At 57.7% G+C, this 26,107-nt stretch overlaps 1 protein-coding gene across 2 annotated transcripts in view; it reads left to right on the forward strand.

Annotated features, from left to right (window-relative positions):
- ADAMTS2 (ADAM metallopeptidase with thrombospondin type 1 motif 2) overlaps positions 1-26,107 on the forward strand; it is a 216,608-nt gene that overhangs the window by 117,430 nt on the left and 73,071 nt on the right. For both annotated transcript variants that reach the window (XM_070516920.1, XM_044777535.2), the window contains exon 4: positions 5,689-5,891. In XM_070516920.1, the coding sequence (XP_070373021.1) occupies positions 5,689-5,891 (203 nt within the window). The remainder of the gene's footprint in view (positions 1-5,688; positions 5,892-26,107) is intronic.

The raw sequence follows: 26,107 nt of genomic DNA on the forward strand, positions 1-26,107 counted from the left end.
CTGGTTTTAGGGTTTGAGGGTCTTGCTTCTTGTTTTCTCTGACTTCATCTCTGTGGTAGCGATTGTGGACACGGTTTTGAGTTTTCTGTTTATTCTAATGTGTGGTCAAACTCGGGACTTGTTCCACGTGTGTTTTCTAGTTGTTGGGCTTAATCGTTAGATTGTCTTAGTAATTCAGATCTTCTTCAGCCCTACCTAATGTTTCATCAACTTCATCTGTTGTTTGCTGGAATAAATGTATGACAATGCAGAGAACTGTGGCTTTGTCCGTTTCTCCCAGGTAAAGTAGCAGGTGAAGCTCTGTGAGGTGCGTGGTCTCCTCTCTTTTATATCTTCTCAATAAATTGTTTATCTGTTTGTCCCGTTAATGCCTTGGATTATGTTTTCTCTCATAAATACTGTTGTCTTGTTTCTCTTAGTTGGCAATTACATGGTCCCTCTCTTCACCCCATTTGTCTTAACTCCTCCTGGGCCATTTGTATAAGTAATTTGCTCCTGGTTTCGTGCCAGGTTGTGCCCCTCTGCCTGTCACTTCACTTTCTCCCACCCTCCCACTCCACCTGGCCTTCCTGGTCCTGCTGCACCTGCCTCTCCTTCCAGCCTGACTCCCATGGGGCCCTCCCCTGCCGGGCACTGTGCTCCCTCCCATTACCTCTCTGCCCTGGCTCCTACCCTTCACAGCCCGGCACTTACCTGCAGGGCACTGGGGAAGCCAAGGCACGTAAGACCCCAGGGCCCCTGTCTTCCGGGGGGCCTCCATCTAAGGGGAGAGGCAGGTGATGCCCAAGTAAGTTCACAGGTGATCAGAGCTGCAGACAGCAGAGCATCACATGAAGGAAGATAACAAGATGCAGTCGGGGAGACACGGGGCGGGGAGGGATGAAACAGGCGAGTCCCCGAAGAGGTGACATTTCAGTTGACATCTGAAGGATGAGAGGGAGCAGTCCAGTGAAAAATGAGGGGAAGATTATTCCAGGGAGAGGGGAGAGCCATCGTCCCCTGTCACTGAGAGGCTTCTCCAGGTTCTACTTACCCTGCCCCGTAGGCGTGCAGCCAGTTCTGTGCGGGCGGCAGATGGGGACCAAACATGCTCCTGAGTCCAGGGTGGGTGGGAGGCAGTGGGGCTCCGGCACCAGGGGCTGTGGGCCCTCTTCCCTTTGGGCCTTGTGGGGGACTCCTGCCCAGCCTGGCGGGGGCTAAGTTTGGGCAGGAGCAGCAGCAGCAGCAGAAAAGGAACCCAGGCGAAGAGGCCAGCCCAGCGAAGGCCTGGGCATGGGACGTGCACAGGGACAGCAGTAGCACCCAGGCGCCCTTGAGCCTGCAGAGCCAGGACTGCCTGTGCGACGCTCTGAGCCCTGGCAGACTCAGGACTCCAGGGTTTCTCTTCTCTAGGCTAAATGTGCCTGTTTCTTCTACCAAACTCAGTTTCCCCAAACCATCCCTCTGTGCTGCCGACTGTAGGAGCCCCTCTGGGCATGTTAACGACTTTGGATCCCATGGCTTGGCCTGGCCTGGTCCGGGCTCCTCCTCTGGGGTGTGGCTTGTCTGAGTCACTTTATCTTGTCTGCTCCTGGGGTTCCTTGATGCTGAAATGGGGACAGTGATGGGGATGGTGAGCAGCCTCCTCCTTGCTTGTGGGTAGTGGAGCTTTGTCACTGTGAAGGGCTGTGCACACAGCCCACCCCCAGATGCAGCGGTGGGGGCAGTGCGGGCAGCCCCCTGTGCTCCAGGGGCTGTAGATGAGCTGGGCGGCTGTGACCTGTTTGTTCCGCTGCAGGGCAGGCTCTGCAGGACTCCCTGGATGCCATTCTGCTTCCTCTTTCCCGTCCGCTCCCCAGCGTGTTGATGGACTCTGAGGAATCCTCTCCAATCTCCCCCAGAGACTCTAAAACGAGGGACAGCCCTCAGAAGCCTCCTGCTGTGCTGTCCTTTGCCTCAGACATGAGCAAAAACAGCCCCAGCTGCCATCCAGAAGGGTCCCCCAGTGCAGGGAATGCCAGGAGCTAAACCCCTGTGGCTATGCATGGAAAAGACAGGGTCCTGTCGCAGATGCCTGCCAGGGTCCAGTCTCTCCCATTTACCATGGGTCAGCCACCTGGGGGGGCCAGCGACTTCTCTTCGTCGGGGAGGCTGTGCACAGAGGCGACAGGAGTCAGGGCAGCGCCATCCTCCTGTCTCGGCAGGAGGTGGGAGCACTGACAACTCATTATCCAGGCCTGGGCCAGTAATAATGGATGGAGCAAAGGGCTGGGTGAGCTCCGTGCCATTGAGACTTAGCAGGCCAGCTTCGAGCATGCAGGAGCTCCAGTGAGAGAATCTCCAGGGGAGAGTGGCAAAGAGCCCGTCCCCAGCCTGGAGGGACCGAGAGGAGCAAAGGCCCTTAGACCCAAGAGACAACCCAGTGCAGGTAGGCAGGCCCCGAAGGCCGGGGTTGGCATCAGGGAATCACTAGGCCGCCCACTCAGGACAGAGCAGGAGCCTGCTGCCGGCCAGAGCTCCCTGCAACAGGACTCAGCTTGAGGGACAGGCCTGCCAGCATCAGGGTGGGGTCTGGGTCCCTGCATGGCCTGGGCTTCAGGATCAGCCCACTGTGGGGAAACTGAGGAGACATCCAAGATTGCCGGGGTGGAACATCAGCCTGGCCGCTGGGGTCCGTCAATGCTTATGTGGCCCCGAGCCCGTGGGCCTGGCAGACCCCACTGACCTTGGGGCTGCTCCCTATGTCCTGCCAGGCCTGAGCAGGGCTGGGGCTTCCAGGTGCCGACTGCGGGGCAGGGCTTTCACCCGCCACGTGCCCCGAGGGGCCCTGTCTTCTGTTCTCATCTGCATTTTGACCTTGGGCTATGAGGCATCTCTACAGGTGCCAGGCCTAGGGGGATGGCCTAGAACATAACGTCCAAGCCACCCCCCCCAGAATAATAGTGATCGAAATAATAACAGTAATTATGCTTGAGGTGAAATTAACACTTCTAATGCATCTTTAGAAAATGTTGTTTTTGACAGACCTGTAACATACAATTTAGTTAAAAACTGTGCTTGCTGAGCAGAAGCAGCTACAAGATGTGCCCCAGCCAGCTCTCACCTGCCGCCAGCCCCTCCTCGCCCGCCCCGCCCACAGGGCCTGTGGGGAGGGTCACTGCCTGGGTGGGGGGCGGGGCTCACACTGATGCCTTCAGGGGCCAGGAGGACAGCAGGGCAGCAGGCCCAGCGCCTGGGCGTCCAAGCCTCATGGTCCTGTGTCCAGGGGCGGCCGTCACTCCACAGCCCAGTGTGACTCCCCATCCCCGCACTGACCACATCTCCTAATTCCTCAGAGAAGCTGGCAATTCCAGATTTTGTTTAATGTGAAATCTCCCAATTTTGAAATACCAAATAAGGTATTTTTTAAACACCACCTGGCTCTAACAGGCGCCTCTGTAGTCTGGTTTTGCCCAGGGACCACCCATCAGTGACCCCTGGATTGACAGGGGCAGAGGGTAATGTCCAGCCTCTTCCCTAGGGAAGAATTTTTTTAATGGAAATTACCAGCTTTCTGCTTCCCAAGGTGTTCTGAAGGTGAGCTGTCCCTGCTTGTTGGAAATGCAAAGAAATAAATGTGTAAAAATAGAGTAGCAATTCCTCAACCCCTCTGTCAGGTTGAAGTAGCCGACATCTCCTCTGGGAGCAGCAAGGATGGCCCTGAATCATCTCCAGGCAGCCCAGCTGAGCCATCAGCTCTGCACGGGCACTGTCTGCCTGCCTGCGTGCCTGGCCCCCAAGTGGCCCTGGGCGACACCTGCCATGTGCATGTGTGCCTGTGTGCGTGAGCGTGAGCGTGTGTCCGGGGTGGAGGGGAACGGGAGACTGCGGGGCAGGGGCACAAGGGCGCCAGGAGGTATAGGAATGCAAGCAGCCACTCAGCCCTGGCCCCACTTACTCCTTTCTTTCAAAGCCGGCGCATCCCACCCCCCAACCCCCCCACCCCCCCCGCCCCCCCACCCCCCCAACCCCCCCCACCCCCCACCCCCCACCCCCCCACCGTCCTGCCCTTCTCCTTCCCCTCCCTCCCTCCAGTTTTCCTTTCTGGTCTCAAGTCACAGGTTTGTGCCTCAAACCTAATAGACATCAGGTTTAAAGGAGAGAGCTCCCAGCTGAGTCCATCAGTCTTCCTGTCTGTAAAACGGGGACAGTAATGCACACCAAAGAGGCCCCTTGTCAGCACTGGATGAGGAAACACATGTGCAGGGCTGAGTGGCAGAGCAGGACCTGGACCGCGGCAGGCTGCCCCACCTGTCCTGAGCTACCATGCTGCTTTCCGAAGCCCTCTTCTGCCTCCAGGGTCTGTCATATGCCACTGTGACGTGGCACCAGTTCCTGTCCCTGTCCAGAGGAGGCAACAGACAAGAGGTTTTGGGAACAAGTGAAAAGAATTGCTCTGGAAGACTCTGTAGAGAGGTGGTCCTGCAGGCTTCCATCGGCTGCAGGGGCCACAGGGCCTGGACGCCACCCCTTGGGTCTGTGATGTCATGATGACCTGAGGTCCAAGGTCATTCCCAGGCCAGGAGTCTCAGACACCCTCCGAACCCCCAGGGAATGTCAAGGAGAAGCAGGACCCTGGGGTCAAGGATATGGCATGGACACAGAGACCAGTGCAGGGATGCGGGGGCTTCCAGAAGGCCTGAGTGCTGGGGCTGAGGGAGCAGAGTGGTCTGGGGGTACCAGTGGTGCTGAGGTCAGCCTGTTCAGCTCAGTTGTGACTCTGAGATGTGGGGGCAGGGGCTTTGGTCCAGGGTGGGCTCTAGGCCCAGTGGGAAAGTAGAAGGGAACTGAGGCAGAAGCTGCAGCTGCACGGATGGCAAGACGACATCCCGATGGAGCTCCAGGCCCTGGACCTCTCAGGTGAGGCCTCACAGGCCCCATGCCCCAGATGGGCTGCCTGCCTTGGGCCAGGTGTCCAGCTTGTGGGGGTCGGAGTGAGCCCCTGCCCAGGCAGACTGTGGGGGAGCTGTCACGAGAGGGGATCATACTGGCCCCTGCAGGATTCAGTCAGGCAACCTCCCATCTCCTGGCACACAGGACCAGGGGCTGGCACAGTCCACCTGGGTGGGGCCATAGGAGGTCCTAGCCCAGGAGAGGGGCGGGCAGACCCGGCCTAGAGATGAGGGACCTTGCTTCAGTGGAGGACTGAGCAGAAAGTTCTAGGAGAGCTGCCCAAGGAGACACTATGGGACACACACCATCTGGGCTGGGCCTCAGTTTCCCCAGTTATAACTGGAGGTGGCAACATCTGGGAGACCAGCCCTTTGGCACCTGGGCAGCCCCCTCGGGCACCTGCGAGTGTGTGAATGGGTGAAAAGAGCTGGCTCTGCCCATGCCTGCTCCTGGCTGGGCGGCCCAGCTTCCTGGCCTCTCGATCATCACTGGGTGTCAGACCTGGCCTCTGCAACGGCTGAGGTGTTGGTTTCATGCTGCCAGGTCTGAGGTGACTTGGCAGGGTCAAGTGGACTCACTGCCTCCCCGGAACCTCAGTTTGTTCTGTAAAATGAGGACAAGAATGCCTTCAGTTCGGGTGCTGTGACTTTTCAAAGAGATGATGGCCAAGCTGGTGCCTGGCAGGTGCCCACTGGCATCCAAGTGGGGTTTTGACCTGCTGCAGTATCCCTGTTGAGCCCGGGCTGCTGCTGCAGATGGTGTCCTCTGTCCTTCCAGGGGCCTCCTCGGACAGCCTGGACAGCCTCAGCCGTGCCCTGGGCGTCCTGGAGGATCGGGTCAACAGCTCCAGGCGCAGGGCACGCAGGCACGCTGCCGATGACGACTACAACATCGAGGTCCTGCTGGGCGTGGACGACTCTGTGGTCCAGTTCCACGGGAAGGAGCACGTGCAGAAGTACCTGCTCACGCTCATGAACATCGTAAGTGGGGGGCGGGGCTGGCGGTGGGAGCGGGGCAGCGGGGTGTGGGGGCAGGGCCTGGCGGCAGGGTCCCCCGCAGTGGGGTGTGGGGTGGAGCCTGGTGACAGGGGTGGGGCAGTGGGGTGTGGGGTGGAGCCTGGCGGCAGGGTCCCCCGCAGTGGGGTGTGGGGTGGAGCCTGGTGACAGGGGTGGGGCAGTGGGGTGTGGGGCAGAGCCTGGCAGCAGGGGCGGGGCAGTGGGGGTGTGGGGAGCCTGGCAGCAGGGGCCAGGTAGTCAGCGTGTCGGGGCGGGGCCTGGCGGCAGGGGCGGGGCAGCGGGGTGCGGGTGGCTGGAAGCCGGGGCAGCAGGGGTCACTTTCTGCCGTTTCTTGGAGGACCTGGGGGTGAGCGACGTGGTCACAGGGAGGTTTTCTGGGTCCACAGGTGAGAAAAGGTGACTGCCCCATCAACCTCGCTGAACCTCTTTTCTCCTCTGCAAATGGGGGTGATTCTGACTCGGCAAGGCTGTTTACACACTAAGGCAGTTTTTCACAAACTCAAGTCATTCGTAGACCAGTTTTCTTGATTTTTACCGTATCCTCGTTGTACCCAGACTATGCATTTCCTTATAAATCGACTAGCTTTTTTTTTTAAACAAAATTATTTTCAGAGGAAGCTTCTTTACCTAAAGTTCTTTACCGAAAGGTAACCTAAAAAGTAAAATGTGAAGCGATCGTTATTCCGTCCCAGCTGGATCGTCCTGCCTTCTGCAGGCTCTGGACACAGCCCGTGCTGCTTACAAGGGAGTTTAGTGTGTGCTGGTGGGGACAGACAGACAGACTCCCATCTGAGGCTTCCTGAGGTAGTCAGAGAAATTGAAGATTGAAGAGGGAATCCGTTTCTCCCTGTGAGGCTGGGCTGTTTCACGGGGTGTCTATCGCCGGTTTATTTTAAAGCATACAGCGCAGGAACAGTCAAATGGAAGAGATGCACAGGATGGCAAGGTACAGAGGAGGTGCGCAGACTCCCCCGGCCTCCCTGGGCTCGCTGCCTTCCCAGCACCTTGCTGAGGTCCGCCGCCTTGGCAGCTCTCCAAACCCCGAAGTGTGGGGTTTTGTGGAGGTTCTGCCACAGTCATGTGTCGCTTAGTGACCGGGACATGTTCTGAGAAATGCATCCTCAGGCGATTTTGTCACTGTGTGAACGTCATAGAGTGTACTCACACAAACCTAGATGGTACCACCTGCTACGCCTAGGCTCTATGATGCTAATCTTATGGGACCACCGTCCTGTATGAGGGTTGTCGTAAGCAGCACATGACTATCCTTGGCCATGATTGATGGAATCATTGGCCATGGATGACTGGCCTCAATCTCCAGCCGCTCTCCCCACCCTCCAAGTCGGGGGGTGGGACCGAAAGCTCCAACCCTCTAATAACAGAGTTGGTTACTCTGGAGGCCCCGCCCTGAACTATATAGGGGCCCACCAAGAGTCACCCCATTAGCATGAACTCAGGCAGGTTGAAAGGGGCACATTATGAATAACCAAAGACCCTCCTCTTACCCCATCACTCAGAAAATTATGAGGATTTTAGGAGTCTCTCAGGAACTGGGGCTATGGACCAGATATATATCTCTGACCATGTCATACCTGGGTTAACTCCTGGCCCCGCCATTACCAGGTGTGTCACTGGGAATGCTGCTCTAGTCTTCTGAGCCTTGGTTTTCTCATCTCTAAAATGGGCAATAATTTCCCTCTCAGGGGTTGTCTTGAGAATTAAATGAGATAATGGAGGTGAATGTGCCTCTCAGTCTCTAAATAAAATGTGGTTACTATGGTGACGGTGATGATATTTAATTTAGTGACAGCACATCTAGAATTATTTTTGAGAAGTATGCCAGGGACTCTGATTGAAGCTGGAGCATCCCTGGTGAGCTCTTCTGGAGGGTGGTGGAGCTAATCCGCCTTTTCCCTGCTGTAGAAGGTCCCTCTGTCACACACACCTCATGTTGCGTGAGCTGGTAGGGAGAGGTCTAGAACTTTCTCTTGGTTTTACCAGTCAACTTCAATTTATTCATTTACACCCTCATGGTCAGTTTTGGATAATGGGGTAGTTTAGTTTCTTGAAAATCGTGAGAAATATAAAAATTCTTAAATCAAAACAAACTTTATCATCACAACGAAAGGATTTCAGGAGATAAGTCACAGGAGCTGAGAAAGAATAGTTGGGCAGTATCTCTTTTCCCTGCCGCATCCAGCAAGTGTTTATTGGATGCCTGGTTGTCCAGGCACAGCGGCTGGTCCTGCAGAGGCAGAGTGTGTGGCAGACGGTCCTGGGGCTCAGGGGGCCGCGGGTCAGGGAGGATCTGCACCTCTGCTCTGAGCCCCACTTCCCACCGCGAGGAGAGCGCCGCGTGGTCGAGGAGATGAGGACAGAGCGTGGAGCGTCCGGTGCCTGACAGGGAGTGCCCTCTAGGCTCTGTGTCCTCAGGCAGGGCAGTGCATGTCCGGGAGAGAGTCCCCGGGGCTGATCTAAGGCACGTGGCGCCCTGTGGTGGTCTCGTGGGGGAGGGGGACTGAGGAAGCACGGATATTTGATAGAGGGTCATCTTCTAGAGCAGTGCCGTCCAGTAGAACTTTCTGCAGTGCTGGAAATGCTCATTGTGCCCTGTCCAATGAGGCAGCCACTAGCCGCCCTGGCCCCTGAGCTCTTGAAATGTGGCTGATGTGATTGAAGAATGGAATTTTTAATGTATTTTTTTCAATAGAATTTTTAAATTTTAATTAAAAAAATTTTAATTGTAGTCAAATACATATCACATAAAATTTACCATCTTAACCATTTTAAGTGTACCGTTCGGTGACATCAAGCACATACACACACTTGTGCAACCATCACCACCGTCCATCTCCAGAACTCTTTTCATCTTGGAAAACTGAAACTCTGGACCCATTAAACACAAACTCCCCAGACCACCCTCCCCCAGCCCCTGGCACCCACCATTCTCCTTTCTGTCTCTATGAACTTGACTACTCTAGGGACCTCATGTAAGAGGAATCATACCGTATTTGTCCTTTTGTGACTGGCTTGTTTCACTTAATATAATGTCCTCAAGATTCATCTATGTTGTGACATGAGTCAGAATTTCCTTCTGTTTAGGCCTGAATAATATTCCATTGTGTGGGTAGACCACGTTTTGCCTGTCCCGTCATCTGTCCGTGGCTGCTGGAGTTGCTTCCATCTTTTGGTTCCTGGTGAATACCGCTGCTCTGAACATGGATGGGCAAATCCTTCATGGCCCTGCTGTCAGTTCTGTTGGGAATGTGCCCAGAGGTGGAGGTGCAGGATCATATGGTGATTCTATTTTTAGTTTTCTGAGGAACCTCTCTACTGTTTTCCACAGCAGCCGCACCATTTTACATTCCCTTAAACGGTGCACAACCCTTCCAGTTTCTCCACATCCTCACCAGCACTTGTGATTTTTGATAGTAGCCATCCTAATGGGTAACTTAACTTATTTGTAATTAATTTACATTTGGATTTAAATCGCCAGTGTGGCTCGTGGCTGCCGTGTTTGACAGTGTGGTCCTGGAAGATGTGTACACGGTGAGACCTCCTGCGTGCCCTTCCTCTGAATGTGCCCAGGCGCACAGTGCTGACCAGTGATGTGGGCGGCCCTGGGTGTGGGGGCCACGAGACCCTGGATGTGCTGGCTCACCTGGAGCTGCGGCTGGAGCCCTGAGTGGCCCTGGAAGGCGTGGCCAGGGCGCACCTCCCTCTCCTTGTCAGTGCACAGCTGCTTTTGGGGTTTCTCAGCACTGGAGCCAAAGGAGCAATGTGGAGGACAGATGTGGCGGCAGCCGGCCCGGCACACGCTCCAAGTGAGGCATTTGGTCAGCTGTGAGGATGGCCAGGGCCAGGGCAGAAGTGCTCCCAGTGGCTGAGGCTCGGGGGCCAGCCCTGGATGGATGCAGCCTGTCCCTTGAGGAAGGCTGTTGATGCCCTGGGAGGAGGATGTGGTGGGGGTTCCCATGGCAGGGACCTGGGGAATGTGGGGTCCCAGGAGGAGGAGAGGCCAGGGTGGGCAGGATGCAGGCGTGACTCGGCCTGGCAGCTGCCTTGGTTTACCCCGTCGTTGGGGTGGTTCCTCCTGCAGGAGTCCCTTTGGCGTCTCTCTGTAGCAGAGCCTGGGCTGGGATGTGGGTCCTGGTGTGACAGAGACATTTCAGGTTCATCAGATATCCACATGCTCCCCTCCTCTCCTCCATTTTTCCAGCCTCCCCTGCACCTAATTTGGAGTTGTGTGGCTGGGAAGTGACACATGTCACCTCTTGGCCGAGGCAGTGGAGAGCCGGTGTGTCCCTTCCCTCTCTCTCTTTCCCTGCCACAGTGACCCTGGAAGCCATGTCTTCCGGTAGGTGCAGCTACAAATGGGGCAGGGCCCGCCAGCCTGCACTGGGCTGTGATGTGTGCAGCTGCTGACGCGGTGGATTCCTTGTCGCTGCAGCATAGCATGTCCTCTTCTGACTGATACCCCCGGCTCCTGCCCGTGCAGCCAACGAATGTTTATTGGGCATCTACTATCTGTCAGGCAAGGGGTAACGCTGTGAGTAAGGCAAGACACCGTCCCTGTGGCCACGGCCTTGCATTCTGGTGGGGAGATGCAGACAGTATTCAAGGGAAAAACAAATGAGATGATTTCAGATAGTGATAAATGCAACAGAGGAAGTAAAATTGCTGCTGAGTGGAGGAGGGAGAAGGATTGGGGAAGGTGGGCCACTTTATACAAGGGTCAGGGAGGCTGTGCACAGGAAGTAACATTGGAGCTGAGCCTCGAATGATAACGGATGACTGTGGGAAGAGATGGGGTAGAGTATTGTAAGGGGACAAGTGGTGCAAAGGCCCTGAGGCAGGAAGGAGGTCGGCACATTTGAAGAAGTGCAAAAGGGCTACTGTGGGATCCTGGGGCACAGGCTGGAGGGGAAGTGGGAGGCGAGCAAGGCCAGGTGGCAGATGTGGAGAGGGACTTGGATGTGACCCTAATGGCAGCAGGAAATCCCTGGAGGTACAGCTTCCTTCCTACACTAATGGGCAAGACATTTTATTCTCTTTTTTCATGGGAAAATGGGAATTCATCAGTCGATCTCTGTCTCCACCTCAGACTCTCGGGGGGTGAGAAGGGTTGCAAATGTTCTCTGAGCCCTGGGCACAGAAAGGCTCTCACGGTGTTCAGATGCACCCCGCGCCCCCCACCAACCCATTCCAGCAGGTCCAGTTTCCTTCTTTTCCTCCTTAAATCTAGAAAAGTAGCATTGTTTGTCTATTAGAAATACTACATTTAATACAGATGATGTATTATTTACAATGGAAAGTTAGAATGTATTCGTATAGGTATGTGAGTGTTTTCTCCTACCAGTTACCGCCTGCAACCTCATCTCAACACTGGCAAAATGTGGCGCCGCCACGTGATGGTGGCATACTTTTTATGTAACTGATTGTTGTATGACATGTTCGTATAACAAAATCTGTTTCCCTGTGAGAGCTCAGATGGGCCTCGAGCGTTCATGAACATCCTTGCAGCCGAATCTATCACTCCTCTTTTACCACGTCCTTAAACAGAGTTCCTAAAAGTGCCTTCCGGGGTCGACAGGTGTGTGCGTTGGAAGTTTCCACGCCAGAATGTTCTCTACTGTGGTTTCACCTCTCCGTGCTCTGCTGGGCAAGTGCCTGTCTACCCGCCTCCTTGCACCCCTGCCGCCTTCCTACCTGTGGCAGTTTCATAGCTGCAACTGGGATAGATGGTTTTTGTAAGTCGTATTTATTTTATGGTAATGAGGTTGCTTTTAAATATACATATGTTTTTTAAAATAGTGATCATCTTATATTTTTATGATTGGCCTATTCCTGTCCTTTATTCTACTGGGATTTTAGTTTCTTTCTTGTTAATTTGAAGAAACTTTATATTAAAATAGCTTAACTTTTTGTCTGACGGATGTTGGGAAATATTTTCCCAGTTTTGCTGCTCGCCTTCTGCTCGCTTTGCTTGGGGTCTTCTCGACGGCTCACGTTTTGCGTGTCGTCACATCCTGAGCCCTCTTCCTCCCCAGTGTTCCCCTGGGTGTGCCGGCACCTGTGCCCCGCAGCAACGCATCTTTGGGAACTCTCCTCTGGTGGCCCCCGGCAGTGGGTCTCTGGCCCATTGTCAGCGGCATCATTTGCCAAACCCTGGCCCCCGCTGACCAGCTGACCATTCTCGCCACACCGCCTTCCTGCAGCAGCCCTGCACCTGGAATGCCTCCTGGGACAAAACTCCCGAGGCCCGTGCAGCTGACAGGTGCGCTCTGTTCACAGAGCAGGGAAAAGTACCGTAAAAGGGACGGGCAAAGCCACTTCCTCTCTTCCTCAGTCTCTCTCTCAACGTGACAGGATTTAAGAATTTTCTATTTATTGTCACTTTGAGTGAAGAAAAATTAGAATTTTTAATTCCTAGCGTGAGTTTTACGTTTATCTTTGTACATACAGAGCCCGTTTCACATGCGCGTGTCAGCGTGTGTCCCTGTGTGGGCAGCGCCGACATGAAGCAGGTCTGTGTCGTGGCTCACGCTTGGAGGGCGCCTCAGGCCGGCCGGAGGTTCCCACAACGCACGAGCTGGCCTCAGGAAGGCTGGAGGAGGGAGAGGGTCCCCGGAGTGGAGCCGGTGGAGGTGCTCCGCAGGCACAGATCTTCACGGGCCCCGGGTCCCGGCCGGCAACGCAGGGCCAGCCCGCTGGGCCTGACAGTGCCGAGTCTGCCCGACAGCAGCTGCTGGAAGGACGTCCGGTGCTGTGCCAGGCTGGGGCGTCAGCGACACTGAGCCTGGCATCTCCCCTTCTCGCCGGCCCAGGCTCTTTACCCCCGGCGCCTGGATGGGGCTGCATGAGGGGCTCACCTCCGACGGACACAGGCTCAGGCCTCTGGGGCTGCCTGCCTCGGGCGGGGACACTGCTGCCGTGCCCCGGCCTGAGATGCCACGGGGTGTGTGCCCACCCTCACCCTCCCTGTGTCTGCCCCCAGGCCCTGCTGGCGCCAGAGGATGGCAGTGTCACAGGGTGGGGAGAGGGTGGCAGAGAACCTGTCCTGGGGGGCGGGACTCACGTGAGCTGGGGCTCCAAGCCCCCACATGTGCTCCTCTGTCCTGTGAGACCTCACTTAACAAAACTCAAATTCAAAGGTGAAACGATGAAGACTTTTAAGACGACAACTGCTGGGCCTTAAGCCCCAGGTGCAGGTCCCTTCTGACCATGGGTCCTGGTCGCTCGGCCACGAACCCAGTTCTGGAGCCCTGTGCTGAGACCCCACAGCCCGACATGAGCATCCCCTGTTCCCTGATGTGGCCTGTGCCTCCCACCTACGGGCCCGGTCTCCATGGCCCGACTGCTCCTCTGTTCACCCAGAGGCTCAGCCCGGGGTTACCCTGCTCACCTTTCTGCCCAGAGGAAGAAAGCTGCGCCTAAGACGGTGCTGAGGTCTGTGGAGCACCGGGGCCAGGCTGTGGGCTGTGGCCTTGTCCTTTGGGGCCCTTGCACTAATTTTTTTTTTTTTGAGGAAGATTAGCCCTGAGCTAATATCTGCTGCCAATCCTCCTCTTTTTGCTAAAGAAGACTGGCCCTGAGCTAACATCCGTGCCCATCTTCCTCTACTTTATATGTGGGATGCCTGCCACACCATGGCTCGCCAAACAGTGCCATGTCCGCACCCGGGATCTGAACCGGCGAACCCCGGGCCACCGAAGCAGAACGTGCACACTTAATCACTGTGCCACGGGGCCGTCCCCCCTTGCACTAATTTTTAGCACTCATATGGTATGAGACAGGAGGAGACCCTTAGCTCAGGGGCTCTTAGCCTGCGCAGAGAGGCTGGGACCGCTGGGACTGCGTGAGGGAGAAGGGGTCTCCTTCCCAGTGCTGGGGGGCTGTGAAGGGAGCTGTGAGCCGTGGCAGAGTGTGGCCCGCCCAGCTGGCTCCTCCACACCCCGGTCCCTGCACTGCCGCTGGTCCCTGTGGGGCCCCTGCTCAGATGTGGCTCTCCATGGCTAGTCCCTCTGCTGTCAGCCCCTCCTGCTCCTCCCAACCTCGGGCTCTGTCTCACCCTGTGGCATCCCCCGGGCCCAGCCCTGAGGGCAAGACATCCCCTCTGCCGGGCTCCCCTCTGTGCTGGGAACTGCCCTCCTATTTGACCCTTCCTCCTTGGAAACGTGCTCCCTGCTGTGTGTGGCGCTCCTGGGCTGGGCTGTGGGCAGCAGCCTTGACCACGTCTGCTGTTGGCCCCGGCGCTGGGCTCTCATGGACTTGTTCTGCCAGCCCCTGAGCCTGCCTCTGCTCACAAACGCGCTGCTGTGGCAGTGTGTGCCTGGTACCCAAGGGGCTGTGCTAGGACACTGCCCAGATGTTCGTGGCACCTTGAGAGCCACCAGGTACAGATGGTGGTCCTTCTCCAGGCTCAGCTGAATGGGAGGCCAAGGATGAATGCTTAGGGAAGACGTGTCCCTTTATTAAAGGAATTACATATGCATTTTTAAAAGTAAAATCTATTGGGGCCAGCCCCATGGCCTAGTAGTTAAGTTCAGCACGCTCCACTTCAGCAGCCTGGGTTCAGTTCCTGGGCGCGAACCTACATTGCTCTGTTAGCAGCTACGCTGAGCTGGCGGTCCACATACTAGAAAACAGGGGAAGATTGTTACGGATGTTAGTTCAAGGTGAATCTTCCTCAGGAAAAAAAAAAAAGTAAAATGTTTGTTCCAAGACGTCAAGAACTACAAAACTTGGGCCCAAGACCGGTGCTTCCTACGTGGCTTATACTGTTTCACTGGAGCCCTGATTGCGGTCCCGCCCTCTCTGAGAAACCAAAGGCCTTGGTGTGAGGCTTGGGATCTCGGTGTCCACAGAGACCTAGAAGCAACTACACCAGCTACTAGGCCCATCGCACTGCTTGCAGATGTAAGGCAGACCATTGTGGGGTGCACGATGCCTGCCCCCGAAGGCAGCCCAGGGTGACCCCATGGCTCCTGGGACTCACACTCTCAGGAGGCCTGGCAGAGGCCGCAGAGCGCACAGGACAGAGGTGATGTGTTCCCCTGAAAGTGCCACTGGTTTTGCACAAATCCAGCCCATCATCTGCTTTTGTAAATAAAGTTTTACTGGGACTGAGCCATGCCCATTCGTTTATGAATTGTCTGTGGCTGCCTTTGTGCCACACCGGTGGAATTGAGTAATTGGGACAGAGAGCGTATGGCCCATGAAGCTGAAAATTGTCACTATCTGGCACTAAAGAAATATTAGCTATCAGGCTCTAAAAACATCTCCTACTTGCTCGGTGCCAACCTTGACCAGTGGCCCCAGCACTCTGCAGTTTGCATTTGTGTCTCACTGTGTCACCGCATTGGGTATATGTGTTAGGGAGGCACTTGGTGTAGAGTGAAGACTGGCGTTGGAGTCAGAAGCAGCTATGTCCTAATCCTGGCTTTTACCTGCCTGGCAAAATTCCTTCCCTGCCCTGAATTTGGCACAAGTTAACACACCCTGAGTGTCCCTGGTAAGAGGTGGCCCCAGGAGACAAGCTCCCCTTCACCCCCTTGAGGGCTCTGAGCCCCTGCAGCTGGAGCAGCCCTTTCCTGAAGGCCATAGTGGGGACCTTGTCTCAGGTTGAGCTGAGCTTCACCCTCTCTCTGTTCAGACCCCAGCCTACCCTCACCCTCATCCCAGCCTTGCCAACTCAGTGGGCCTGTGAGGTCACTTTGGGGATTCTTCTTAAAGCAGTTGAATGATCTGATCCTAAGAACCATTTTAAAATAGCAGCGCAGGGGGAGCAGATTTTTCGGCAGGCAGAGCTGTCTCTCCCAGCTGTGTTAACGGCTCATGTTCTGGAAGAATTCCTGAGCCCCCAAGGCACCTCTTCTGAGGGCAGACGCATTCCTTAGGCCCATGGAGAACATGGGATCCACAGGGGCTTCTGCGCTCTCAGAGTCAAGGATGTAACCTTTGACCCCTCCTAAATGGGGACAATCCTCTGTACAGTATGTTCTTAAACAAGTTTTCTTGAATGAATGATTTCTCTCTGTGCCAGGATTCAGATATTTTTCCTCTTTTCTTTTCTAATTTAATCCAGAAATTGGCCTGGGTCTGCCAAAGCCTTGCCAGGGTTTGCAAACAATCCAAGGCACGGGCTCGTTTCTCACCAACTTCCAAGAATGTTGGGGCCGCATGGTGATGGCAGGAAGGCAGTGGCAGGACAGGAATGCTCTGTGCTGTCTCGGGGGAGAATCTCGGGAACTGGCCTCAGAGCTGCAGCCCAGCCAGGGGGCGCGGCCCAAGGCCCGTTCACATGTCTTTGGCCTCAGTTCCTGGGGGAGAGGAAAACATCTCTGAAACTGGACACTCAAGCTTGGTTCCCTTCAGTTGAGGGGAAGCAAACGGGGCTCCTGGGCACGGGGTTTACGTTTGGGTCTGGGCCTGGCCACGGTGGACGCGGGAGCGTGGGGCACCCACAGCTCCCCAGGCCCTGGGGTCTGCTGGTGGTGGGGGCTGCAGCAGACTGCTCCTGCTCCTCACGCTTGTCCACTGGCCTGAGGGCACGGCCTGACAAGCCACCATGATGCGCTGTCAGGGCCGCGGGGGTGTGAGGCTGCTGCCACACTTAGGAGAGGGTGGCACTCTCAGATGCTGACAGGAGCCGGCCAGGGGTACAGGTGGGCGTGGATGGCTGTGGGCAATGGGGAGCCCAGGGGACCAGGGTGACAGGAGAGGCCACACCCCTGGAGATCCCCTCCTCGCTCCCACTCCCTTGTGGTCATGTAGGAATAAGCAGGCCCACTGTTGCCAGCTCTTTTTTTCCCTAAGAGGCTGGAAATCCAACTTTTATGGGAAATCTAATTATTTTTCAATGTCAGCAGCAAATTGAAATTAAGACCTCACATTGCACAAGTCAATCAGAGCGTGACTGCAGGACGAGTGTGGCCACAGCAAGGGGACTGCTCCTTCTGGCCCAGCAGCAAGGATGTGCCTGCCTGCCTGCCCTGCTGCGTCCTGTGACAGGGCAGCTGGTGCCGCCTCCCAGGACTGGGGCGAGCCTACCTCGGGTGAGACACCAGAAGAGTGCTTGGCAGAGCGCAGGTCATGGCATGCAGTGAATGTGAGCTGTCCCGGTCACGCAGTTGTTCACAGAGTGCTCTCTGGCCCCCTGCTCTGAGTCAGGCCCCTTTCTGGGCACTGGGATATAGAAGTGAACAGTTATGTCCCTGTGTTCAGAAAGTTCGGCTGCTGGGGAGCAGGGCACGGAACGAGTAATTAGACCCTGGTTAACGCACTCATCGCACAAGTACAGGGCACTGCGGGGTCATGGGGAAGAGCGCCTCAGACAAGACCCCTTGAGCTGCCGCTTCCACAGAGGCAGAGGTTAACCAGGAGAGCCTGGCTTGTGCTGGTGCTGCTGTGGGTGGTGGAACAGCATGTGCAAAGGCCCAGTGGCATCACCTCATCACAGTGCATGGTTGGGCCTCACTGGAGTGTAGGATGCTGGGGGAGAGGCAGGAGATGAGGTTGGCAAAGCTTTTGTGCCAGGCTGAGGGTCTTGGGACCCACTGCCACACGATTACGGGAGAGTGACGAGGTTGGTTTGGGCTCTAAAAAGAGAAACCTCTCTCTTCAGAGTTTGGGGCTTATGCCTTCTCTTAATAGAAGTGCCTCTCACTGCAGCCTGAGAGGGCTGAGTTTTCCCACATGCTGGCCCTGTGTCAGGAGGCACTGACGTGACGTCTCTGCGTTGTCCCAATGGCCCCATGAGGTTCCCTTTCCTGGATGAGGTCGGCAAGGCTCAGAGAGGTTGGGTGGGTGGCTAGGGTGGCAGATGGGATTCCTGTACTTGCAGGAGGTGGGCCCCCCCCGGTTACCTGGCCGAGGTGTGCATCCTCTTCCCACTGTTCTTGCCCGAAGAGCAGGTGCTCAGTCCCCTGAGGAAGTCCCGAGGCCTAGCCTCCCTTTGGCCCTCTCTCAGCACTTCCCATCACTTGCCCACGCCTCCGACTGCCTGTTCCATCCGCTTCTGTGGCTCTCCTGGCTCTTCCCCTGGCCTCTCCGTCTCTCGTGTCTTCGTGTTCTAAAATTTGCTACCCACCCACCTGCTCCTTCATTCAGTGCGTGCTCAGCTCTGTAGCACGCCCATTATGTGCCAGCCACCATCATAGGTGCTGGAGTGCTGTGGTGGGCAAGCCTGGGGGTCCTGCCTGCATGGAGCTCACATTCCAGTGGGGATGGGGTGGACAGTAGACCCCCTCCCCAGTGAGGATGTTGCAGGTGGAGAACATCCCCATGGGGGTCCCACGGCATGTCCTTACCTCTGCTGCCTCTTCCTCCCTGAAGTCTGCAGCAGCCCCACCCCCTTCTCCCCGACCCCAACCCCACCTCGCTCTCCCCCACCCTCCTCCCTGCCCCATTCTCTCCCACCCCCTCCCAGCCCCCATCTCCCCTCCCCCCCTCCCCGCCCTACTCTCCCCCACCCCCCTTCTGCTGACAGCTGACAGGAGGCCTCGGAGCAGCCTTTCCTTGGTCTCCCTGGGAGAGTTGATGGTTGTCAAAGCGGGAGTTGGAGTCCCCATGGACAAGGAGAGTCAGGCATTGTCACTTCTTGGTGACAGCTTGAGATAGCTACAGAGCTTGTCTTGTGCAGATGCCAGCCAGGAGGTGACAGCTGAGCCAGAAAAGCAGAGCGGCTCCCTGTCTGGGCCGGTGTGGACGGTCACTCCTGCCCAGGCCCCCCTGGGCTGTCCCCTGTGCCAAGTTGCTGTTGAGCGGTCCTGAGGTCCTGCTGCTGCCAGGCCCCTTGGCGCTGTGTCTCGGAAGGGTCAGAGTGAGAGTCTGCTTGCCGGGGGCTGCGTGTTCAGCACCTGGCGAAGGCCGGCACGGGGGGCTTACGTCTTCTCCATGCGGGAGTCAGTGAGTAGAGGAATTCCCACCAAGGGACTACGGTCCCACTGACTCCCGTAAGAAATGGACCCCACCTGTCCATGGGAAGGAGTCCCGGTAGCTTCAGGGACCTTGTCCCTTCCCCCTGACACCCCGGCTGTCCCTCTGTCACGGACGCTGAGGTGTAAGCCGCCAGCTCACGGGACGGGCCACCTTAAGTTCCGCAGGTTTGTCAGTTGCCTTCCAAAGCCTTCACAGCGGCTCCCAGTCACACTCGTAGGGGTGAGGTTCCCCTGCCCTCTGAGCATCAGTTCCCCCATGGAAAACAGGGATGGCGGCGCTCCCCTGCAGGGGGTGGGAGGTGAAAGGTCGTGAGGTGAGGACATGGGTTTAGGAAGATCAGAACTGACCAACAAGGTATGTCCGTGACATCTGCCAAACCAGCCCGCTGTGTCCTCGAGCAGCTTGGTTGTCTTGGGGACACGCTTGCCTGCCTTATCACAGCAAGGGGAACAAGGCCTTCGCAGCCCCAGGCACACCTGGCGCCCTCTGCCTGGCTGGGAGGAAGGACACAGTGGAGATGAGCCTGGAGCTGGTTTTGATTGCAGAGTTGCTGTTTCCCCAGTGGAATGGTGGGGGTGCCATTCCAAGCAGAGGGCGCCACACCCACAGCATGTCCCTGGAATGGGAGATGGGGTGTGGGGCAGGCGTGGGGTGCAGGGCAGGGAGGCCTCAGAGGGACAGACTAGGCAGATGGGGGCAGCTGGGACTTGATCTTGAAGCTTTGGGAGCCAAACGGGTTCTAGGCACTGAGGATGCAGCAGCTAAGGATGCAGAAGAGCCTGGGGTCCTCAGGGGCACAGGCCCAGCGGAGCAAGGGAGTGGTGAGCAGTCTGACGAGCAAATGAGGGGGTCGGGATGTGACGGTGCAGCAGAGGGGCAGCCTGGAGGGGAGCGGCATCCGGTTAGCTGAGCGCAGGGCAGCGCAGGGCAGCGCAGGGCAGGCGGGGACCGCCAGCTGTGGGGCAGGGCAGTCCTCTTGCGCCCCCTGCCCGAGCCTGGCAAGGAGATGGGCCTGTGGGCTCCCTGTGGCCCTGCAGACCCAGGAATGATCTGCGGGGACTTGTGCCTCCAGGAACTCTGCCACTCTCCCTTGGTTCTGGGCTCTGTCCTCTCACCCGCTCCTGCCTCCCCCTGCTCCACGCTTCGGGGTGCCTGTTGCGAGCCTGTGCCCAGGTGGTCAACGCACTGCTCACCTGGGACAGAGGTCTGCACAGGAGCTCGGTGACTCAGACAGAGTCGTGTGGTGCAGGGCCCGCGTGCTGCACGGCGGGACAAACCGTTTCCTGCTGTGTCCAGGAGGCGGCTTGTTTCGCTCCCAGTTGGGGGGGAATGGGGGGGGGTGGGAGGGGAGGGGAATGTGTCCCAGAGCCGACCCTGGCTTGAGCTGTAACGATGGAGTAGGGCTGCCCTGATGCTTCTGAACCTCAGGGCACTCTGCATCCCTCCTGAGCCCCTGCCTGAGCTGGGGCCCCAGGCGACAGTCTGCACTGCCGTGGTTTCCTCAGTCTCCTCTGGGTCAACACCTGCTGGGCAGGGTCTCTCCCTTCCTCCTATCACGAGGGTCCCCTGGGGCCCTAGCGGCAGTGGGGAGGCTGGCCGGAGTGCTCGCCGTCTTTCCTGTGAGGGGTGTCAGGTCTGGCCCGGGCTCTTTCCCCAGGCTGCTCAGGTGCCCTGCCCGGTCCAGGTCCAGTGCCGTGGTGACCTGTCCACTCTGCAGCCTCTCTCAGTCCACAGCCAGCTACCCCCCACCCCAACCAGTGTAAGATGGGAGCTTCTGGAACCCATACGCTCCCCTCTGGAGCTGGGAGCCAGGCTGCTCCCCAGGCTAGTTCACTCACACAAGCCCTCCCGTTTCTCACCTCCCACTGAGCACCACATGCGGAGTGGCTTCTGCTTCTGCCATTGGTCCCAGTGGGAAGCAGGCCCAAACCCCGAGATCTATCTGTTTGACCCTAAAGGTATGTGGCACAGTGGCAGGGATGGCGGGCCATAACCCTGGGTCTGACTTCCTGCCTTTCCTCAACCACCTCCCTGCTCCTCCCCCATTCCCATCCCTGGGGGCTTCCCGAGTGCCATGGCACCCTCTCCTCAAAGCGCCATTTCCCCTCTCTTTCCTTGGGTCAAAATGGTGATAGGGCCACAGAAGAGAATGATTTACGGGAGCAATAAAAATCATTGTTTTCAGATGGCATCATGGTGCCCAGTTGGACACAGGTGACAGAGCTCACGTCACAGGGGTGGGGTTGTACCCGCAGGCTCTGAGGCTGGTGGGGGAGGTGAGCGTGCCACAAGATCTTGTCATGAGGGGCCCCTCCCTGCAGGGCTTCTTCTGGATGCGGTTCCGAGCTGGCCCCAGGGCTCTGGGCTCAGGCAACCCTGGGGGCTGGGGGTGCCAGGGAGGCAGGTGACGTTAGCAGGCTCTCCAGGGCCAGGGCCGCTGCCAGCAGGAATCAAGATCCCTGCCTTCTCTGCTCCTTCCCTGTCATTGGCCTCCAAACAGTGGCCTCAGGGGGACATCGAGCCCTGGCCTGTGGCTTCAGCCACATCCTCTATGGCCTCAGCGGAGTCTGTGCTTCCTGTTCTGCAGCATCGTCCCCTTCTGATGAGTTGTGGGGTGTGAGTGGGAAGGTCAGGCCCTGAGTGATGGTGAGACAGTCTGTCCCGTGCGGCAGGGCCGGCAGGGAGAAGCCCAGGTCACACACACAAGCACCCTGTGAGCAGCAGCGTGGGCTCTGGAAAATGCCTGGGCGTGCAGCTTGGTTGGGGCCCCAGGGAAACGGCTCAGGGCGTGTGGCCATCCGTCATTTGAAGTCGGCTGTATGGACCCTGTGCTCTGCCTGGGATTTTGCTAGATGCTTTAGACACCTTGTGGAGGGCGGTCCTGGTCACCACCTAAGGGGTGAGGACTAGGACCACCTCCACGCCACAGATGAGGAAACTGAGGCCCCAGCAAGCAAAGCACCAGGCCCGAGTCACAGGGCAGGATGGTGGCCCAGCCTGCCAGACCCCGCGCCGCCTGCAGGAGCAGTGGGGGAGTGATGAGCACCAACACGACAATTTTTTAAGGATGCTCTGTTGTTGCATTTGTGTCTCCATGCATTTGCACAGTAAACATTTGTTGAACCTCCACTGGGTTCCAGATGTTGACCTGCTGGCCTGCAGCGGAGGAGCCCTGTCCTCTCCTGGAGACCTGCAGAGATGTCCCCAGGCCCCGCCAAGTGTGGGCTGGCGCAGCACTGGGGACCAGGACAGTTTCACTCTCGTGGGAGGAGTGGGGCGGGGTGCTGGGGACGTGCTCTGTGTGCTGCTGCAGGAGGGCTCTGCCTCCCATTTTTATTGGCTTGACCTGAGTAGTTCCATTCCTGCCCGTTTGCCTTTCACGACAGTCTGATATTTTGAGCAGTGGCCAGAGTAGCGTGTTTGCTGTTGCCTCGCCTCGGAAGCATCTGCAGAAGAAAGAGCGGGGGACCCAGACCTGCAGAGGGAATGGTTGCTCTCACCATGAGGCCTCTTTCACAGCCCCTTACGCATCATGGGACACACACGGATGGGAACCGTCCTCCAGGAAGCCGGCAGAGCTCCGCCCCAGCTTCCAGTGGCACGCCCTCCTCCGCCCCTCCTCGGGGCCCTCAGGGAGACCAGCCTCCTGCCCAGTTATTTCAGGGGTTCCCAGGGAAGCCACAAAGTGGGTTGTGCACCTGCCTCCCAAGGCCTCGCTACAGACTCCTCCAGGCCTGGCTGGCTCCCCAACCAGGTGCAGCACAGGCTGCCTCTTAATCGCCAAAGCTCGGCTCCGCGAACGAGCTGGTGGCCCTCCTGAAGGCTGGCACAAGGGATAAGAGCCCCACCAGCAGCTCTGCCCCCGGAGAAGCCCCAACTCCTGCACCAGTCTCCCCTTGCCTGGCTGGTCTCCCCACCCTGGCAGAGGAGAAAGTCACCTCTGCCAGCAGCCTCAGGCCACCTGCCAGGGCCCACAGGGCCTGGGGTGGAACTCTCCCACAGAGAAGGCAAACTTTTACATTACCATGCAGAGCCGCGGCCTTCCTTATTGTCTATTCCAAACAGGAACTTGGCTGCCTCTTTGCAAAAGCAAAAGGCGCATTGCAATGTACTTCCCCAAACGAGAGAGCCCTGGGCCTCTCTGCACGGAGGAGGGCTGTGCTGCAAACATCTTCCCCCAAGGTTTAAAGATTCCAGGATCAATTTCTCAGTCAGGGCTCAAGGACATTGTCCCGGCTTCCCTTCCCCTGGAGGTATAGACAGAGCAGAGCAGCTTCCCCCAGTGCATAGGCCGGGGAGGGAGGAGGCGACCGGGGGCCGGGGCGGGACACCACGATGATGACGACAGTGACGACTTGTGCTCCTGGCTGGGGCCTCCGTCATTACGGGGCATCCTGGACCCGCTGCTGTCACACATTCTGCCCATTTCCTCTTGTTCCCCATGCTCCAAAGTTATTCACTCATTTGTTCATTCAAAACTCTTTACTGAGATCTACTGTGTGCTTGACACTGCTGGGCACACAGCGGTGACAAGGAGGAGAGGTGCCTCCATATCAAGTGCATAGTCCAGTCTGGGAGCAACTACGTCAGGGGGTGCCTTAGGGGCTTGCTTTGAGCAGGGGACAGTTGTGCTGGGGGAAGAGCATGAGAAGCCAGAGGGCACAGCAAGTGCCAAGGCCCTGAGGTAGGGATGGGCTGCCTGTGCAAGGAGCTCCAAGGCCTGCAGCTGGACCACAGTGAGCAAGGCCTGGGGTGACCTGAGATGAGGCCACAGAGCTTCAATTTTATTCCACTTGCAGTGGGAAGGCCCTGGGGCGGGAGTGGAAGGTCAAGCAGGGGAGTAACTCCCCCCGCTCCTTTGAAACACAGTTATTACTATGACTGTTTTTTCAAATGCTCTTCAGATATTTCAAGAATTCGGGGGCTGGAAGAGGGAAGAGGGAATTCCAGGCGTGAGCCCTTGCACAAGCAGCAGGAGAGGGAGCCAGACTTTGGGGAGGGTGGAGCTGTCAGGAGTGAGGGTTCCTGGAGGAGAGGAGCTGAAGTAGAGCACAGAGAAGCCGCGCAGGGTGAGTTTGGAGAGGGCCCCAAGGGCTTGCTCCTGAAGGCACTGGGGAGCCATTGAGGGTTTCAGGCAGAGGAAGGAGGTCAGATCTGCTCTGAGTGGTGACACCATGAAGAGTGGTATGTGGGAGTGGGCAGAACAGGAGACAGAAAGGCGCTGGAGCCCCTGTACCTGCTTGCCTGTCTGGGAGATGAGGGGTCCGAGCAGGAGAGATGGGAGGAAGATGTTAGGAGGCTGCCTCTGTCTTCGGTCGTGATTTGCCACACGTGTCAGCTCTCTGCTGGGCAGAAATTGTGTAGCTGTGTCCCTCTAAGGATTCAAGTGTTTCACTGGGAATTTTGCTTGTTATGCCCTGTGGTCCCCATGCCCAGGTGGGCCCTTGGGCTTCTGGCCTCACCACAGCATCTGAGCCGCATCGCGTAGGGAGCCGGAGGCAGCTGGACTCGGGGCTCTGGCAGTTTCACAGGCCAGCAGAAGACAAGGACAGTGGGCCCCTCTTCAGCACCGCCTGCGTCTCCCCTGCCCCACAGCCCTGCATTCTGCCATTTCTCCTCCTGACGAGTCACAGGGTGGGGTTGGGAGCCAGACACCAGAGGGGAACCTGGGTGCTGGTTTGAGGTCTCTGCCGCACCCAGCTAATGAGCAAGGAGCTGGCCCAGGACAGCTGGTCACAGCGGGGAGAGGGGGACACAGGACCCTGCCCTCTGGGAGGGGGCTGCTGGGGCCTGACCTTGAGGGAGTCCACCTAAAGGGCTCCCCAGAAGGCCAGCAGCTGCCGAGAGGTGCCAGTGTCACAGAGCGAGGCCGGGGCATGGCCTGGCTCACAGCCCTGCCTCCCGAGAGGAGTAGACTGTGTGGAGCTGCGTCCCATGTGGAAGGGTAGAGCCTTCCTAGGGCAGAAAACTGAGGAAGGCACCACAGTTGGAGGCCACCGCACTGGGCAGGCAGGGGAGTCTCAAGAGCAGGCTTGGCCGCTGGCCTGGCCCGTGTCCTGGCCTCCCCGCTGGCCATCTGCTGGCCGCACTCCGGATGTGCCTGGCTTGCTCCTCAGCAGCCCAGGAGGCCCAGGTGGCCTCTGAGGCCAGAGTTAGAGCACCCAGCCCAGCTGATGGGCAGCTCCGAAGACAGAGCCGCCCCAGCCAGAGGCCTGGCTCAGTGACCTGACGTCCCAGGCCCTGGGGCCTCACCCCCACCGCCAGCAGGACACTCGCCCCTCTGCCTCACAGGCTCGGTGCTAGGTGTGGGGTTCCTGGGGTTCTGGTCACCTCCTGTCCCAAATCAGGAGCCAGGGTCAGACCTGCCCAGTGCCCAAGGAGGACACAGGACCCCTGCCTGAGATGAGAGCGGCTGCTCTGGGCCCCGGAGGTGGGGCCGGGAGCACAGGAGGCTGGTGGGCCCCAACGGGCAGGGTCTGGGCCAGGAGCCCGGGAGGTGCTGCCTGTGTCTCCTTCCTCCCTATGGGGACCGCCCTCAGCTCCCTCATCACTCAGGTGGGGCTGCCCACCCCTCCTCACTGGGCTGTTGGGAGCATAAAGTGAGAGGATTCTGTGAACTCAGCCCGAAGCCCTTTGGAGTAACAAGCCGGGTCTCCTGTCCTCAGAGGGCTGTGCCCACGGCTCAGAGCTTCTTGGTGTGTGCCAGGCAGGTCCCCTGGAGGTGGCCCCCAGACCGCCCCGAGACGTGCAGTCAGAGCATGGGCTTCGGAGTGGCGTTCCCCTCCAGGCTGTTGAGGGACCCCCAAGCCCCTCGTTTTCTGGAGAGATGACCCCAGGACACTTCTCCCTCCCCAACCCTGTGCAGAGCAAAGATGGACTGCCTCTGTTTGTCAGCGAGGGAAGGGGCTGAGCGGGCCCCGGGTGTCCGAGGGTTGTGTGAGAGGGGCCCCCCGTTCCAATCAAGTCACTCCTCATGTCTGTCGCTTCTCTCCGCTTGTCCCGGATCTGAGCCCCACACTCCCACATCCTGACCATGGCAGTGGAAACCTCAATCTGCTCTCCGTAAGGAGCCCGAATAATCTTCATAAGAGGTGGTGCCCCCTCTTGGCCCCATGTCTCCCACTGCTCTTTGAGTAGAGTTGGAAGCCTATGGATCTGAATGCCTGAATGATCTGGCCTCAGGGGCTCACTCCCCCTCCTCCTTCCTGGGACTCTGACCCCAGGATGTTTGCACATGC

Source organism: Equus asinus, chromosome 9, assembly GCF_041296235.1.
Source record: "Equus asinus isolate D_3611 breed Donkey chromosome 9, EquAss-T2T_v2, whole genome shotgun sequence".
Taxonomy (NCBI): Eukaryota; Metazoa; Chordata; class Mammalia; order Perissodactyla; family Equidae; genus Equus; species Equus asinus.